General features: G+C 40.0%; 1 protein-coding gene across 1 annotated transcript in view; it reads right to left on the bottom strand.

Annotated features, from left to right (window-relative positions):
- The window catches only part of LOC127567381 (lysosome membrane protein 2-like), a 45,920-nt gene that overhangs the window by 15,251 nt on the left and 13,645 nt on the right, over positions 1-17,024 (bottom strand). Inside the window, exons 2-9 of the mRNA XM_052010229.1 lie at positions 16,093-16,250; positions 12,327-12,474; positions 10,570-10,761; positions 9,741-9,832; positions 9,216-9,335; positions 8,312-8,490; positions 6,221-6,339; positions 5,102-5,175 (exon numbers count right to left, since the gene is read on the bottom strand). Coding sequence (XP_051866189.1) covers positions 5,102-5,175; positions 6,221-6,339; positions 8,312-8,490; positions 9,216-9,335; positions 9,741-9,832; positions 10,570-10,761; positions 12,327-12,474; positions 16,093-16,250 — 1,082 coding nt within the window. The remainder of the gene's footprint in view (positions 1-5,101; positions 5,176-6,220; positions 6,340-8,311; positions 8,491-9,215; positions 9,336-9,740; positions 9,833-10,569; positions 10,762-12,326; positions 12,475-16,092; positions 16,251-17,024) is intronic.

Here is a 17,024-nt window from a genome sequence, read left to right as displayed (position 1 = left end):
GTGCTGTGTGGTCTAACCAGAGTTTTGTAGAGCTGCATCATTACCTTGCAGTTCTTAAACTTGATCCCATGACTTATGAATGTTAACATCCCATAAGCTTTCTTAACTACCCTATCCACCTGTGAGGCAACTTTCAAAGATCTGTGGTTCTGGACCCCCAGATCCCTCTGCTCTTCCACACTACCCAGAATCCTGCCACTAACCTTGCACTCTGCCTTGGAGTTTGTCCTTCCAAAGTGTACCACCTCAATTCTCCAGATTGAACTCCATCTGCCACTTGTCAGCCCAGCTCTGCACCCTATTAATGTCCCTCTGCAATCTTCAACAATCCTCCACACTATCCATAACACCACCAACCTTTGTGTCGTCCGCAAAATTGCCAACCCACCCTTCTACCCCTTCATACAAGTCATTAATAAATATCACGAAAAGCAGAGGTCCCAGAACCGATCCTTGGTGGACACCACTAGTCACAGCCCTCCAATCTGAATGCACTCCCTCCACCACAACCCTCTGCTTTCTACAGGCAAGCCAATTCTGAATCCACATGGCCAAGCTTCCCTGGATCCCATGCCCTCTGAAGAAGCCTACCATGTGGAAACTTGTCAAATGCCTTACTAAAATCCATGTAGACCACATCTACTGCACTACCCTCATCAATCTGTCTGGTCACCTCCTCAAAGAACTCTATCAGGCTTGTGAGACATGATCTGCCCTTCACGAAGCCATGCTGGCTGTCCCTGATCAGATCATGATTCTCCAAATGCCCATAGATCCTATCTCTAAGAATCCTTTCCAACAGCTTGCCCACCATAGACATAAGGCTCACTGGTCTATAATTCCCTGGACTATCCCTACTATCTTTTTTGAATAAGGGGACAGCATTTACCACCCTCCAATCTTCCGGTACCATTCCCATGGACAACAAGAACTCAAAGATCCTAGCCAAAGGTTCAGCAATCTCTCTTGCCTCACAGAGAAACCTGGGGAATATCCCATCAGGCCCTGGGGACTTATCTGCCCTAATATTTTCTAACAGCTCCAACACATCCTCTCTCTTGATATCAAGATGCTCTAGAACATTAACTTTACCAACACTGTCCTCAGCATCATCAAGGCCCCTCTCCTTGGTGAATACTGAAGAGACGTATTCATCGAGGACCTCACCCACTTCCACAGCTTCCAGGCACATCTTCCCACCTTTGTCTCTAATCGGTCCTACCTTTACTCCCATCATCCTTCTGCTTTTCACTTGTGAAAAATGCCTTGGGGTTTTCCTTAACCCTACTCGCCAAGGCCTTTTCACGTCCCCTTCTTGGTCTCCTCGGCCCCTTCTTAAATTCCTTCCTTGCTACTCTATATTCCTCAAGGGACCTATCTGATCCTTGCTGCCTACACCTCATGTATGCTGCCTTCTTCCCCCTAACTAGTTGTTCCACCTCGTCACCCATGGTTCCTTCACCCTGCCATTCTTTCTCTGTCTCACCGGGACAAATTTATCCCTAACATCCTGCAAGAGATCCCTGAACAACGACATCTCCATAGTACATTTCCCTTCAAAAATGTCTTCCCAATTTACACTCACAAGTTCTAGCCTTATAGCCTCAATTTGCCCTTCCCCAATTAAATATTTTCCTGTCCTCTTTGCTCCTATCCTTGTCCATGACAGTGCTAAAGGTTAGGGAGCAGTGGTCACTGTCCCCCCAAATGCTCACCCACAGAGATCTGTCACCTGACCCAGTTCATTACCTAATACTAGATCTAATATGGCATTCCCTCTAGTCGGCCTGAACTTACTGTGACAGGAATCCATCCTGGACACATTTAACAAACTCTGCCCCATCTAAACCTTTGTTCTAGAGCAAAAATGTCAAAGTGCTTGATTCTAAAACTCATTTAATCCACCTTCCTGTGCCACACTCACTGCTGGACCATACAGGCCAAAACAGTGAATAAGAATTGTCCAGTACAGAAATGGGCCCTTCCAGCCTATCTCATCCATGCCAACTGTGGTGCCCATCTACGCTACTCTCAGTTGCCTGCATTCGGCCCGATAGCTCCACATATTTCTTATCCAAATATCTGTCCAAACACCTTTTAAACACTAATTTTACCTACCTTAACCACTTCTTCTGTCCTTCCAGAGGATTAGCCCAGTCTCCAAATTCCCTTTCCCTGTTAAAAATCCTTGAACATGTTGAAGCTAACTTAATCCCGGGCTGGCTTTCCCACAATTCCAAATTTAAACCACTAATAATGATGCCAGCTATTAAAACACAATCACTATGCTGTAACCCATGGAAGATGCTTGGCTGTCAGAAACTTTCCTGACAACATTTTAGTTGGTATGCTTTCATGAAGTGTCAGCAGCAAGTGATATGATGTACACTGAGTACTTGTGTAACACTATCATGAAAATCTAAACTCATACTTAAAATGGATTGTCCTATGAAAAAAAACTTTAGCAATATCCATGTACAAATCACAGTAATTATATCAAACTATCTGAGCACTGCAGCATAAATCAATGACAGAGCATGACTGTATGGTCAACACTTAAGGCAATGTCAGGGCCAAAGGGATCATGAGTGAACTCCAGATGGTGTTTTACCTGAATCTCTTGTTGGGCAGGGGAAGAGGAGGATGGGGAAAACAACTGGTTTTGTGAGCAAAATTGTCTGATTGCCTCCAAATTACTCCCCATTTTAAGTCTCTTTAAAGATTTTGTGAAGAATTGGGAGCTTAAACGTGGCAAGAAGGTAGGAAGGAAAACAATTATTGCAATTTTAAATTATATATAAAAAAAAGGTTTAGAGGAGGCTTTGTGGACAACTTTACTTAGGACTGGAGGGGAGACATGATGAAGTGGCTGGGGGTCCAAGGAGGAACTACGGATGGTGAATGGTTGAATGGACAAAATGGTGTCACAAGGAGGATAGGTTGTCAAAGAGTAAAATTGCTAAGTGGAAGACCAGGGCTTTAGGTTAGTGTTGGACAGGTCACATTATGTCCTGACAGAATCATTGTTTTATAGATTTTATGGATTCTCTCAACATGGACAATAACTGTAAACCTTGCAATTGATACCCATCTGTAGAATCTAGTGAGAAGCTGGTTAGTTTGGAACCATTGCATTTTGGGTGAAAGCTAAGTTCTGTAAAACTCTCTAGTTAAGAGTTATTACAATGCTTTAAAGAGCCCTGGTTAGATAACAATCAGATAACTAATGTTCATTTCCAGGGACCACACCCCAGGAAGCATATATTGGAATACAACATGGATCTACCATAATATGATGGCTCAAGGTATAGATTGCACAAGGTACGTTTCCAGTCAATGAAATTTAATTTGGTTGTACAGCAATTTGATCAAAGTTTTCAAGAAATTAGTGGAATTTACAGGGTACGTAAAGCAGAACTATTTCCATTGGTTGGGGAATCCAGAACCTGGGGGCACAGTTCCAAAAATTAATGACAGGCCTTTACAGGGTGAAGCCAACACAGGGTGGCTGAAATCTTAACAGAGGATACAAAAGAAATTTACCACAATGATTCCAGGGATGAGGAATTTTAGCTTCAAGATCAGACTCTAAGCTGTGGCTGTTCTTCTCGGAGCATTGAGATTTGAGATGTACAAGATCATGACAACTTTACTTTGGGTAAATAAAGGGAGGCCAATGCCTTTTGTGGCTGATTCAAGGAGCAGGAACACAGGTTGAAAATGATGGGCAAAGAAAAAAAAAATCTGGAATGAGCAGAAAATCCAATTATGCAGCAAATGGCAGTGATCTGGAACACTCAACCTGCAAGGGCGGTTGAAACAAAAATCAATCAAGGCTTTCAAAAAGGAATTGGATAAGCACTCAAAAAATAAATTTGCAGGACACCAGAATAGAGCAGGGGAACAGAACTAAACAGATTGCTCTTTCAAGGAGCCAGAACAAACTCCAAGCCAATTGGCCTCTGTGGCTCAAGGGTTGGAAATCATCACATGTGGATTTAGGCTACAGTGCAACCACAATCCCATTGATTGGGGAAAACTGGGTTCAAGAGCAAAATGGCAGACTCCTATTTCTCTTGTTACAAAACAAATCATGGACGAATGAAGGAGAATCAAAACGCACCTTGTCCAGGGTGGCAGCGGCATGGTGCCAAATAGAGGATCCAGGGTTTCCGTACAATTACTGCCTTTCAAGGTGGTGAGAGTTGGGAGTTCCATACAAGCACCCCCAGTACCAAAATGTTCATTCTCGACTATGACAGCCTCCAGTCTCAGCCCTCCTCATTTCCATAGCAGCTCTGACTCTGTCCATACTCTCAACTTCTGAGTTTCCTTCTTGCAATCCATTCCCCCGCCCCATCCACTGCAAACGGCAAAGCCTTTAGTTCAACATGCACCTTTCCCACTTCCTACACCGACTGCAAACAATAGAAGCCCACAGACCAGATAATGAGCCCTGACTACACATTCACCCCATCCTCCAACTCTCTTGCCATTGGTTAGATATGGCACAGTTCAGCACCCTGACCTCAGTAACAAGTTGTGGGTCAAATTCCACTCTAGACACCAGAGCAAAAAAATATAGGTTAGCATTTCAATTCAATACTGAGCGGGATTTGCACTGCAAAAGGTGCCATCTTTCAGAAAAAGACAAGGAAGATGGTTGCCCAATAGCTTTGTTTAGGAGTGAGAGCAAAAGTAATACATTAGCAGTAGTAAACAAGGCTGGATGGTCTGGCCGTTATGATGCACTGAAGGTTTCAGTCCAAAAAGAAAATGGTCTCAAAATAGGCTTCTATTTTTCCCAAAGCTTTGGTGAACAATTTAATGGAGAAAACCTTCAGAACCCAGATCACAATTAAACTGGATGGAACCTATTCAAGTGAATTTCTATTACAAGTTTATGAAAAAAAGACAAAAAGTGATACTTGTTTCAAACTTAAGAATCAAATTGCTTTTAGAAGCATTAAACTTCAGTGTACAAATCTTGTGTTTCTTCAAAACCTGAATTCACAAAAGCAGAAACATTTTTGACTGTAGTTTTCCCCAAGACGCCCACCATCAAACCAGCACGCTGGACAATATTTCAAAATTTACTTACTGAAATCCTGTTACTTGTTCAATGTACACATTGACCTGAACTCGTTTTGCTGCCCTTATGAGGAGTCCTGTGAGCTAAACAATAAAATAAGTAATAATAGACAGATTAAGCACTCCCACTTATGTAGAAGTGAAGTTTAAGTCTCAATTGGCACCGTTCAAATTGTAATGACACCATTCCTTAACTACCCACACCCAACTTTGTACAAATGGAGGGGCACTTCTGCACCATTTGCTTTTCTTTCAATCTTACATACTGATAACACTGTGGTTAATCCCTTCACCTCCTCCTGCCAGCAATTTTATTTTTTCTGTTTAACAAGCCATTTGGCTCCCAACATTTACTTTTAATCCCTTATGTTTTAATTGGAGCACAGGTTTAAGGCGTGAAAGAAAGATCTAATAGGAACTTACAAGGACAGAGGATGTTATGTATATGGAATGAGCTGCCAGAGGACGTGGTTGAGGCAGTTACAACAACATCTTTTAAAAGTATAGGAAAGGTGTAGAAGGATATGGGCCAAATGAGACTAGCTTGGATAGGCATCTTGGTTGGAATGAACCAGTTGGGCTGAAGGGACTGCTTCTGCACTGTACGCCTCCGACTCCCAGGTGACCGCCTATTAGCCGCGCCTTCAAATCATTAGGCATCGTTTTAAAAAAAAAAGCCAAAGTTCCAGGCTCTTTGAACTTAGATGTGCAAAATATTGCTAAAAAACATTCTAACCAAATAGTATCCAAGTGTGGGAGTCTTAAATGAATATTAAAATTGCAACCACCTGAAATACTTAATCTATTGACTGCAGTTCCAACTGTTATCGGGTGGTGGCATGAGATAGCTACCATAAAATGTGACATATCTATAAAATGCAAAGCAAATGAACCTTTACCTTCAAGAACAATTATCCTTCAAAAAAGATTGCAAATCTGTTGAAATAGCACAAAAACTAAGGAAATGACTCAACTATTTTTCTTCTGTAATTGCAGATTCTAATTTAAAATACTGTTTATTAACTGTACACTATTTGCATGATATAATGTCATTGCTTTAGCCATAACCCACACTATGCATATTGAGGCATGCCTTATTCTAGTCTTTCATTAAAGACCTTTTACTTACAGGATTTATGTCCAGATAAGTTTCATGGTTAGTTTTACTTGGATGCATTCCTTCAATATCATCAATATATTTTTGATCTGCCTGGTAAAAGTGTGGAGAAGAAAGAATAATTGGAGCACCTATTACAAAAGAAAAAAAATAATTGTTTATGAGCCCTGACATGGAACTGTACTTTGTAAACAGGATGAGACAATATTATGTGACAAAGACATTCAAATTAAATTTATAGACCTTTGCTAGTGGAAGGAAACATTAAAAAAAAATGAAAAAAGGTTGATTAACCATACAGAGGTGAAATGAAACAAGGTGTTGTGAAATCCAAACCTTTCTTATTTATATGGCATGGAAATAAAGAATACTAGATGCCCTAGAACAACTACAGCTGCCTGGCCATCACTAGCAGTTGAGGACAACTTGCTTCCACTCTGATTCTGTGGAGTCCAAGGTGGTTAATGAGGGCACTCGTGGACTCTGCCACAAGTGAGGCAGGTGGGCAGCTTGGGAAACAGCACACTCCTTTGGCTATTGTGCTGGGCTTTTCTGTGCTCCCAAGGAAAAACAAGATTCTTGGTACCATCCCAAATGCTCCTTCCTATTTTGAGTAGACATAGGCAAGGAATTCCCAGAGATTTCAGTTCTTCAAAGCTTTGAGAACATCCTTGAATCCACAGCACAACTCTAGTCTGCATGATCACTTCTTGTAATTTAACCTTTGGAGTCCAAGTACTGGTGAATTTGCACTGCTCTTCCTCCAATGCTGGCATCTCCCAACCAAGGTGCAATTCCCAGAACTATCCCCGATATTCTATGTGGGCTAACCAGAGATTTGTACAACTCAGTGCGACTTTTACCTGGTTTATACTTTTCCTCTGTATGACGGTGTAACTTCAGTAGTTTGTTGGATTATTTTCTGTACCTGGTCATGGCATTACTGAACTACCTACATGGATCCCCCAAACTTCCTTAGACCTTCACTTCTAGCTTTGCACCATTCAGAAACTTCTGTTCAATCCATTTTGGGTATGAAGTGGTAATCTTGTGTTTGTCTACATTAAAACTCACTTACCACATTTCTATTAGCTCAGCCCACTAACCTTTACAAATCAATAGTTCGATCTGCACTGCTTAAAATGCTGCCTCTGAATCACAAGAAACTGGATATATACTTTCCATCAGATCTTCCAAGTTATTCACAAATATGACAAATAATTGTGACCACAGATTTTTTTTTTGATTCCACTGGTTACATCCTGAATGGTTGAGTACATTCTCCTCACTTTCTCCTGAATGCATCAAATTCACCCAATGCAAACTTCAACATCCTCGTGCTAAACTGGAATCCTGGCATTTCTTCCAATTTGTGAACTTTTCCATATTTCATCTGTATGCACCCCAGCCACCATATCTTTCAGCATTATAAATGTTTCTCAGCATCTTCTGATTTTTCCAGTTGTATCTCTTGGTGTTGAAAGCTGACATCTATTTAGTTTCACCACTAAAACAGCGGGCAGGTCCGTGTGCAAATGTCAGCTTGTACATGTTTGAATGCCTGCATTTCCCTTACCATTAGGTCTATTAATCCCCTTAAACATTCCCATCTGCTACATCCTCAAGATGCAGAGAGGATTCACATCTGAAAAAGCCACTGCATGTTCTCCCAGCAATTAGTGCGTGCCCTACTGAACCCTTCTTTCAGAGTCCTAGTATCTGCTGTATTGTACTTGTTCAAGATACAAGGTATAGCTGCAAAGAATATCAAAATTACCACTGGAAGTTTAGAAAAACTGGACCACAGGTTAAAGATCTGCATTTATAAGACACACTGCATAACCCAGCACTACCATTATTTGTTCCTGGAGTAGATGGAGCTACAGATGACTGTGCACCAACTACATAGAACCTCTGACTGTGTGGAACTTCCTCAATACTCGGAGTAGCAGCCTGGATTAACTTTCGTTAATTGTGTACACTAACTTCATAAGCAACACTTAAAAAGATTAAAATTCTACAAAACCAATAAAATCTTAAAGCTCACTGGAGGTCTAGAATTCCTCCTGCACCACTTAACTGAATGACAACTAAGACACTTACCTTGCCTGCATACACTCACATTCAGTACACCGGTTCCGAGGCAGTTGTCAGCTGGAACACAGAATCCAGAATTTGCAGGGTTCTCCGAAGTATTGGCAAAAACTTCATTTGGGAGCACAAACCGAAAGACTGGTATCCCTTTAACACTAAGCTCCTGCTCAAAGGTACCATAGAGAGATCTGATTCCAAAATAAAAAGACAGGTAAAAAGCAGACACTGGCCCAGATACTCCAGTTAGTGACAAAGGGGCAGCAGTCATTGAAACATACTGACAAAGCTGCAACTGGTACAGTCTGGACTGCCCTTCTCAACCAGTTATTCTCAGAAGCCTTCAGTAGATTGGAAACATTGATGTCATCAAATTGGCTGACTAGCCAATTTAAGAATTCAGAGAGTAAAACTCAATTTTTCTTTTAAATAAGATATTTCACTGAAAACAGAGTGGAGCACACACATAGAATGGTGGTAAAATTGTTTTTAAAAATCAAATGTGATTTTTTAAAAAAAGATGGAATTCTGAAGTAATTATTACAAGGGTATTAAAGTATCACACATTATCAAGTTAGTTTTTCTGTACCAGAGGAGTTACTTAGAAGTTACAGTTATCCAACTCTGCCTTTTCTGGATACACACTTCCTTCACTCTGCTGTTGGTGGCTGTTCCTTCAACAACCTGGATCTCAAACTCTGGAATTTCTTCCCTAAATTAACCCATTAGCATTATGGTCAGCACTGGCATGAAGGGCCAGTTCCTGTGCCATACTTTTCTATGTTTTTATGTTCTCCAGACATTAAAAGTCAAGTGCATAAATTTATCACTTTGCAAATTAACTAGCAATCTGAGACGACTGGCTGTAGCAATCAAAATTTGATGCGGTGCAATAAATAAAATTAATTATTCTTACCGACAAAGATCTGAAGAAAAGAAATGAAGTGTTTCATTTTTGGTTATTAATGGGTGGAAGGAAGTACCATCAGTACCATTGATCATATTACACGTGTCTGTTGTCCACCAATCCAATGACCTATTTTTGGTTGAGTCATGACAAGGAAACAAAAAGGAAAACAATCTTGCATTACAGCTGCAACCAAAGTATGTACAAAAGGAATAAGAAACACCAAGACATGAGATGACTGAAAATTCTGCACTTAAATTGCTTTATACATTTTTCATTATGGTCAAAGCAATGAAGACTATGCATTATCCTAAAGTTTTATCAAAAAATGCACCAGAAATTACTGCAAATACATAAATAACCTGAACTCCACGTTAGAACCTCTCAGAAGTGTAACTTTGTTTGTTTAATTGCTTCCTACGTGCTGCATATTAAACTGGTTAATCCATTTAGTTAAAAGTGTCAGAAAAGCAAATTTGTTTTAAGTGGAACACCTGGTTTGCAATTAAATATTAAAACCAAAACAAAACTTACTGGTTACCCCTCCATTTTACGATTCGAGTAAAATTTTTATAGTTCATTTTTCCTGTGAGAAAAAGATAATCACCATCGTCTGTTCCATTCATCTAAAAACAATGCACCAGAAATGACTGTAAATACATAGATATCCCAAACTCCATGTTAGAACCTCAGAAGTGCTACTTTTTTCAGTTAATTGCTTTCTACATGCAATACATTATTGAAATACCAATATTGGTACATGAAACAATGTACAGATTCAACTGTGAAGACATTTGGCTTAGACCACTCACTTGCCATGGAAACATTAGAGCAAATCAATTTTTATTCCTTTAAAACAAAAGCTACTGCGGTTAAGTATACTTACTGACAGTCCTTTAATTCACATCTACCTTCAAGGAGGAAATATTATTTCACGATTGTCAACAAAAACTAATTATTTTGCTTTGTAAACCCAGTAGTACTCCACATGTTGTTAAAATTCTATTTTCCTACTCCTCAGGAATCCAGGACATTCCAAGAAATCAGCCTTTCTATTAGCATTAAGGGATCAATAACTCCAAGAGGTGTTCAGTAGGTGATTTTTTTTTTTAATTGAATTTTAAACTTAAATTTGTGACATTGGGGCAGGTATGGATTTGCAGACAATAGGGGGCAAAAACAAAATGACCCATTAACAGCACCTGAAAGGAAAATAGCCAATGTCAGGTTGGATCTTTCTACAGAACTGAATTTGAGTAGTTTTCAATATTTCCTTTTCAAAATGTTGCCTCAAATCTTGTGTTTGTAGTTTATCTTAGTCTACCGCCACCCCTCAACAAGGCTAAGGGCAAGAACGACTTACCTTATTGTAGAGTCCAAAGTATTCATCAACATCACTTAAGATGAGATGAATAGCTGCAAGTACTGGATCTATGTAGCCCCAAAGTAACTCATGTACTGTTCGCGTTGTAAAAAGACCCTCTGATTCAAACGTGAGCAGAGCCTCTGTTAGTAAAGTTCGGAAACTGGAATATTTGGCCATATTGATGATAGTCTATTTATAACAAAACAAGTAGATGCAAATCAACACAATTTATGGTGAAAATTTCCAACATTCTCCATTTACTTAGCAGAAAAGTAAAACAGTTTGAACTCAGCATGATCCAGTCCGCACCTGCCTTCCCCACGCACCCCCCCACCCCTGTGTTTTCACCTACATACACAGCTGTAAGGTTCCATTAAGCTGGAGCTTTGGGCTGCCACAGACATCCCATGAGACAGCTCTTGGGATCCATATGGCAGACACTGAGGCTCCACTTCCAGAAAGACACTGAGGCTCCACTTCCAGAAAGACACTGTTTTTCTGTATTTGCTGATGTCAAAAGCCTTTCAACACTTTAAATAGCTATAAGAAGGCAGTTAAAACTATTTGAAATTTACTAAAAAAATAAAATGCAACAAGCATACTTAAAACAACTACAAGTTAATTTTAAAAAAACTAAGTAAAACACCTCTTCAATCAAGGTTGGAGACCCCATTTAAATGCCACACACTCCAGCCATCAAAGCCAAGGTACCAGAACCACTCTCTGTTTAGGGCATTCACATCGTCCAGTAGTGATGCAGGAGGTCCAACACAGGGGTACCTAACCTGCAACTGGTTTCTAAATTCCACATTGCAATGGCTGGGCACAATGTCCACACTGTACTTAACTGACATTTCTCTTATGGAACTACCATCAAAAGAACAATACAATGTGGCCCATAGGAAAATCTACCCAATATCTTGCATCTTGTGCCTGATTAGGACTGAGGAGGAAGTCTGCACTCACCAGGTGCAAGGCAGGGAAACAGAAGTTGAGACTAGTTAGGTTTCTTCCTTCTTGCCCTACCTCAGTGTTGTCCAGAATGTCCCTCAATTGTGTGCCACTTTCATTTGTTGGAGATGCAGACCCAACATGGCTACTTTAGCAGAACTGAAAGGGACACCACCAGGCTTGTGGTTTCATACCCAGCATATGCTTCAGTGCAATGGGTCTCGAAATGGGCATTTTCAAAGCCTAATCTCACCACACCCACTCATGTCAGGCCAACCACAGGTGTTCCAGGTGAAACAAAAAAAAGGAAAAAGCAATTGCATTTTTAACTGATACAAGAATTTGGCAGTTTTCAGAAAGGCAGGACACCCAAAGCTCGGCCCCAATTACTTTAAAAATTCAGACCTGGCCTGGAATTCTTGAGTCAGTGGGCATTGTTGCACTGCATTATTTTGACAGCAAAAAAAATCATGTGCAATGTATATAAAATTCTGTTAGCAAATTCATGTGGTTATTTTGAAAGCCCTTTAAAAGGGTCTCAAAGCATTTTTCAATTAAGGTCAGAAACCCAGCACAGTCCAGCCATTGATGGTGCAAAGCCAAGGGACCAGAAGCACCCTCTGTTCAGGACATTTGTGCAGAGTCCAGCAGTGATGCAGGAGGTCAGACACGAGGGTGCCATTCCTGAAGCTGGTTTCCAAATTCCACCTGGAAAACAGCTTTTACTTGAAGGCAATTCTCAAATCTGACCCTACAGTGTGGTTTGATAAAAAGGATTTATTTCTAAAAAAAAAGTGACTCACCACAACTGGAATATTCACAGTCCGAATCAAGTCAACTTCAGGATTTCCTACTGATAACTCAGGAACAAACACATAAGTCTTTGGGGTTACAGCAGACACAAACCTCCCATCATCCGTGAACGTCACATTTTCTTTAGGTTTGTACTCCCTGAAAGATTATACCATTGTTGGTTATTAACTAGGCAAGAAATTGACTCAAAATACACAGAATGGATGACTACCAAAGAACAAAAACTAGCCCTTGTTCATACCACTTGAGCTGTCATGATGGGTAATCACTAATGAAGCCATGTGACGGAGGAGGAGGAAGGACAATTGATTTGCTGCCTTTAACAATCTGTAGACACCACAAATTACTACTTGACTTATAAATTCATTTTGTAGTCACTGTTTTGTAAAATAAAAACTGATTGCCCTACAAAGTGCCTTGGCATAAAAGGGAATAGTTAATCCAATGTGGTGGTAACATTTGAAAGGGAAATGCAGGCAGTGGACCGGAAGAGGTTTGTGCCTCATTGTGTGCACAAGGTTGTTTATGGTCACCTGAACAAGGATGGCAATTAGTACTTCAGATCACTAAATGCACAGTTTATTGAAAAATTTAGGATAAATACAAGATTGTCAAAGGAAGATAGTCAAAATATTTTGCCCCATGGTCATGGTATCAAAAACAAGAGGACACAGGTTTTAAGGTGAGAGGAAGCTTTCAAGGGGATCCGAGGGATAAGTTTATCCCACACATGGAGTGGCCAATATCTGGAACCTGCTGCTAAAGGAGATTGTGGAATCAGATTCAATTATTATGTTTAAGAGGGATTTAGAAAGACATTTAAATAGGCAAGGAGGGATACAGACCTAATGCAGGCAAATAGGATTAGTGTAGATGAGCAAAAAAATGGTTGGCATGGACATGGTGAGCCACGGGCCCCATTTCTGTGATGTATGACAATGAAATGTCAGACCAAAGGCCCTGGAGCAACTTTCTGACTTGGGACAGTTTAGAACCAGTCTAATGCTTGTCACTTATCTATGGATGATTGTGTATTTGCCAGTCTCATCCAGGGCAACAGTAGCAGAGCTGCAATTACCCCAAATACCCTGAACAAAAAGAATAAAAAGGTCAAAAGTCTTTCCTAATTAATGGCGGAGCAGTGGGAAGCAGAGTAACTGCTTGAGACAGGGGTTTCAGAACTGGAGAAAGCCATGAAGACAAACAATTGTAAAAAAAAACACAATTTCAAATGAGACATTGCAACCAAATGCAAAGACAGGGAAGCAGAGTTTTGGTTGAACTATACTTAGAGATTATGGGAATGCACTGGGGAGGGAGAGGTTTGGACTAAAATTAAACCCTGAAGTAATATTAGACCATTGCCTAGTGAAAAGGAAGGCTAAACTGGGGGTGGAGACAGGTGGACTCATTGATAAGAAGATAGAGTCAAAAACTGAGGTTGGACAGGACTGGGAGTCAGGTCACTGGGAGATAACGTTAACAGGATGACCAAATGCTTAATCAGCCTCCACTACAAACCCCATACACAAGCACATTCAGTTAGAAGAACCAAAACTCAAGCCTGATGTCAGCCAAGCCAGTTGACGACAAATGTTGTTTGGTGCCCTCAATGCCAGCTGCTTAAAGTTAGCATTGAGGGCATAAAACATTATCAAATGCCCTAGGTGACAGAATCCGATCGCAATCACAAAACCTTGAGAATTCAATCTGTTACCAGATCTTGAACTTATTCTTAAGAATGCCATGTTGAATAGGTACAGTATTTCTTAAAACAAAAATGCAGTACCCATCACGATATATTTTTTTTAAGAAATATATTCATAGGATGCAGGTATCATTGATCATGTTATTACTTATTGAACAACTGCTATTTCCCCAAAATGAATGTTCTGCTCAGACATTTTAGAGGCTATTAAGAGTTAATCACGTTGCTGTGGATCTGGAGTCACCAGACCAGTAGGACTTCCTTCACTGATGCTCATGTGTGATCTAGGTGAGTCTTTAACATAGCTTCACACACTACATTACTGACAAGATTTTTTCATTTTATGGGTTTTAACTGAATTTACATACTTTATCAGTATTTATTAATAAAGTTCTTGCGAGAACTGAAGATTTTGAACAGTTGACACATTGGTGGTTAATCATGAAGGGCTACATGACCCATATGTGGAGCAACAGGAAGAGGAAAGTAATCAACAAGAATTTGTACACAGCTACCATTACAAACATTTAGTTTGCTGACTAAAGCCATGTGACTTGAGCATTAGGCCTTTGTTTAAAAAAAAGGCATGAGTCATAAAGTGAATATTCCTCAAACTAAACCCACCAAAAAGGCAAAAACAAAAATTGTATTGTCAAGTTACCAGATCACTGGCACTCACTTTTGTACCACAACACCCAAATCATCCATTCACGAATATTCAACATAATCAATTGTGCCTTATTGCTCGCATTCCCAGAACTTAGAGAAATAATACAGAAGCAGTTGAATTGAAAAGAAAAAAGAATCAAGTATTTTTAATACAGCAAAATATTTCAAAGTGCTTTACAGGAATGTGAACAAAATTTGACATTAAGCCATTTAAAACGAGTACAAGGCAGATGATCAACAGCTGGATCAAAGAGGTAGGTGTCAAGGAGGAAAGAGGCAGAGAGATACAGAGTAGGATATTAGCTTTGGAGTTTGCACTATTTCATGGAAAACAGAATTCTAAATATCAAGAGTCCACCTTTTGACTCTTTCTCCCCCTACAGGCAGCATTGAGATCACAACTTTTCACAACAATCACATTTATCTGCATTTGCTGACAAATATCCAAAATCATCTTCACTGAAGCTAATGAAAGTAATTCTGGCTGCTGCATACAACAAATGAAAATTTTTCCAGCTACAGAGTTCTTGCCTGCAGTATGCAATTGCCAATGTCGCCTCCCCGGTAGCAACAGAGGCAAGAAAGGGAGCCTCTGAGCAGTGTCTGAGCTTTGACCAGAAGAGCTGCAGTCCACCTTTAGTGGACAAGGTTGGGTGTGGAGTAGTGGTTGAGGTGGCAAAGAGGGAGAAAAAAAGTTACAGATCAGAAGATGTTCAAAGTGACTCCAGAAATTTCCAAAGTATTTTCAGCATTTTCTGTTTTTATTGTATACAAGTTATTCCCTTAAAAAAAATCAAATGAAGTGTTTAATTAACCAGAATGCACGTTTTTAGGAGTAGAAAATTCAAAGTTTGCATGATGCAAGGCTAATTTCCAATCCCAATATTCCCCCTCCAACATAATCCCCCTTTAGTTGTGTCACACTGTTTCTCTTTCACCAATAATTCAGTCATACAGTATGGAAACAGGCCATGCCATCATGTCCACACCAACCAGAGGGCACCCATTCATAATGAGCCCAGTTAGTACTTGAACAATGCTGTGCATAACCACACCTTGAATTACAAACTCCAGGAACTCTTCACGTTTGACAGTTTTGTAAAATCAGGGAGATATCTTGTTGGAGATTGCCACTGTACTTTTACAGTACAGATCTAACTTGCCACTTTGCAGCCCACAACATCATTATGCATCATCAGGGAAAGGAACAGGGTTCATCAACCAAATAGTTTTTCTTATTCCATGTTTTTGTTTTTACATGCTTTAATGGAGCAGTAGAAAAAATATACACATCAGAATCTCTCCAAAACTACCCAAGGTTCAGTTAACACAATGAAGTAGCTATAGTTGAAGCAACACTAGAATTTCACCAATCCTACCTGTAAGTGTAAGGACCTCTCTCTTCAAGAAAAGGCTTCTTCCCTTGAAGCACCTCCTTAGGGTTTGTGACATTGAAGAAGTAAAACTGCATGTAAATTGGTGGAGGAGGATTCTCCCAAGTCTCAAAGGCAGCTGATCCATTCTTTAGTTGTACCTCCTGCAAAAGGAACAAGCAGGTGAAACTTAACAACCAGAGTATTTTTTTCCTATAAAAACGATAACTATCCAAAATCTCTAGTTAAAAATAACTGAATATATTTAACGGTACTGTTCAACACAAAAAACGATTTCAAATAGCATTTGCAGAAAATCCTCACAAACAAGATGCTCCTAATTAAAAGAAATATGAACTATGTTCCATTCCTCATGGTGAAATCCTGATCTGGAGAAGTATTACTGTGCGTAGATGTTAGGTAACAAGCAAAGGTAATGTCCTCAGCAGTTAGAGTAAACACTTGGAAATAACACAATCCTGGTTAATCATGCAGCCAACTAACCAAGCTGGAGAGAGAGGGCAGGGACATAACCAAAAATTCAAATAAAGCAGCGGGATATATTTGTTAGAATAATGACCAAAATAAAAGATCCCCCAGTGGAGAAGATTTTGTGGCTGAATTGTTGCTGAATGTCAAGGGCAGCTGGTGAGACTCTCTTGGAGACCATTACTGGCTGCTACAGAGTTTACTTACCACTTACCAGGCTATGCCTGAATAATATCCAACGCTTTGTGTATGCAGACACAAGCTGCTTTGTTATCTGCAGAGCTTTCAATGGAGCTTAACATTGTGCCGTCAAACACAAAACATCTCCATTACAGATCTTATAATGGCAAGAAAGTTATTAAGGAAGCAGCAAAGATGATTAATTCTAGGAGACAATCCTGGGGATGTCCTACAGCAATGTCTCAAGGCTCAGGTGCCTGACCTCCAAC

This window comes from Pristis pectinata, chromosome 2 (assembly GCF_009764475.1).
Source record: "Pristis pectinata isolate sPriPec2 chromosome 2, sPriPec2.1.pri, whole genome shotgun sequence".
NCBI lineage: Eukaryota > Metazoa > Chordata > Chondrichthyes > Rhinopristiformes > Pristidae > Pristis > Pristis pectinata.
This window is presented reverse-complemented; position numbering and strand designations above follow the sequence as displayed.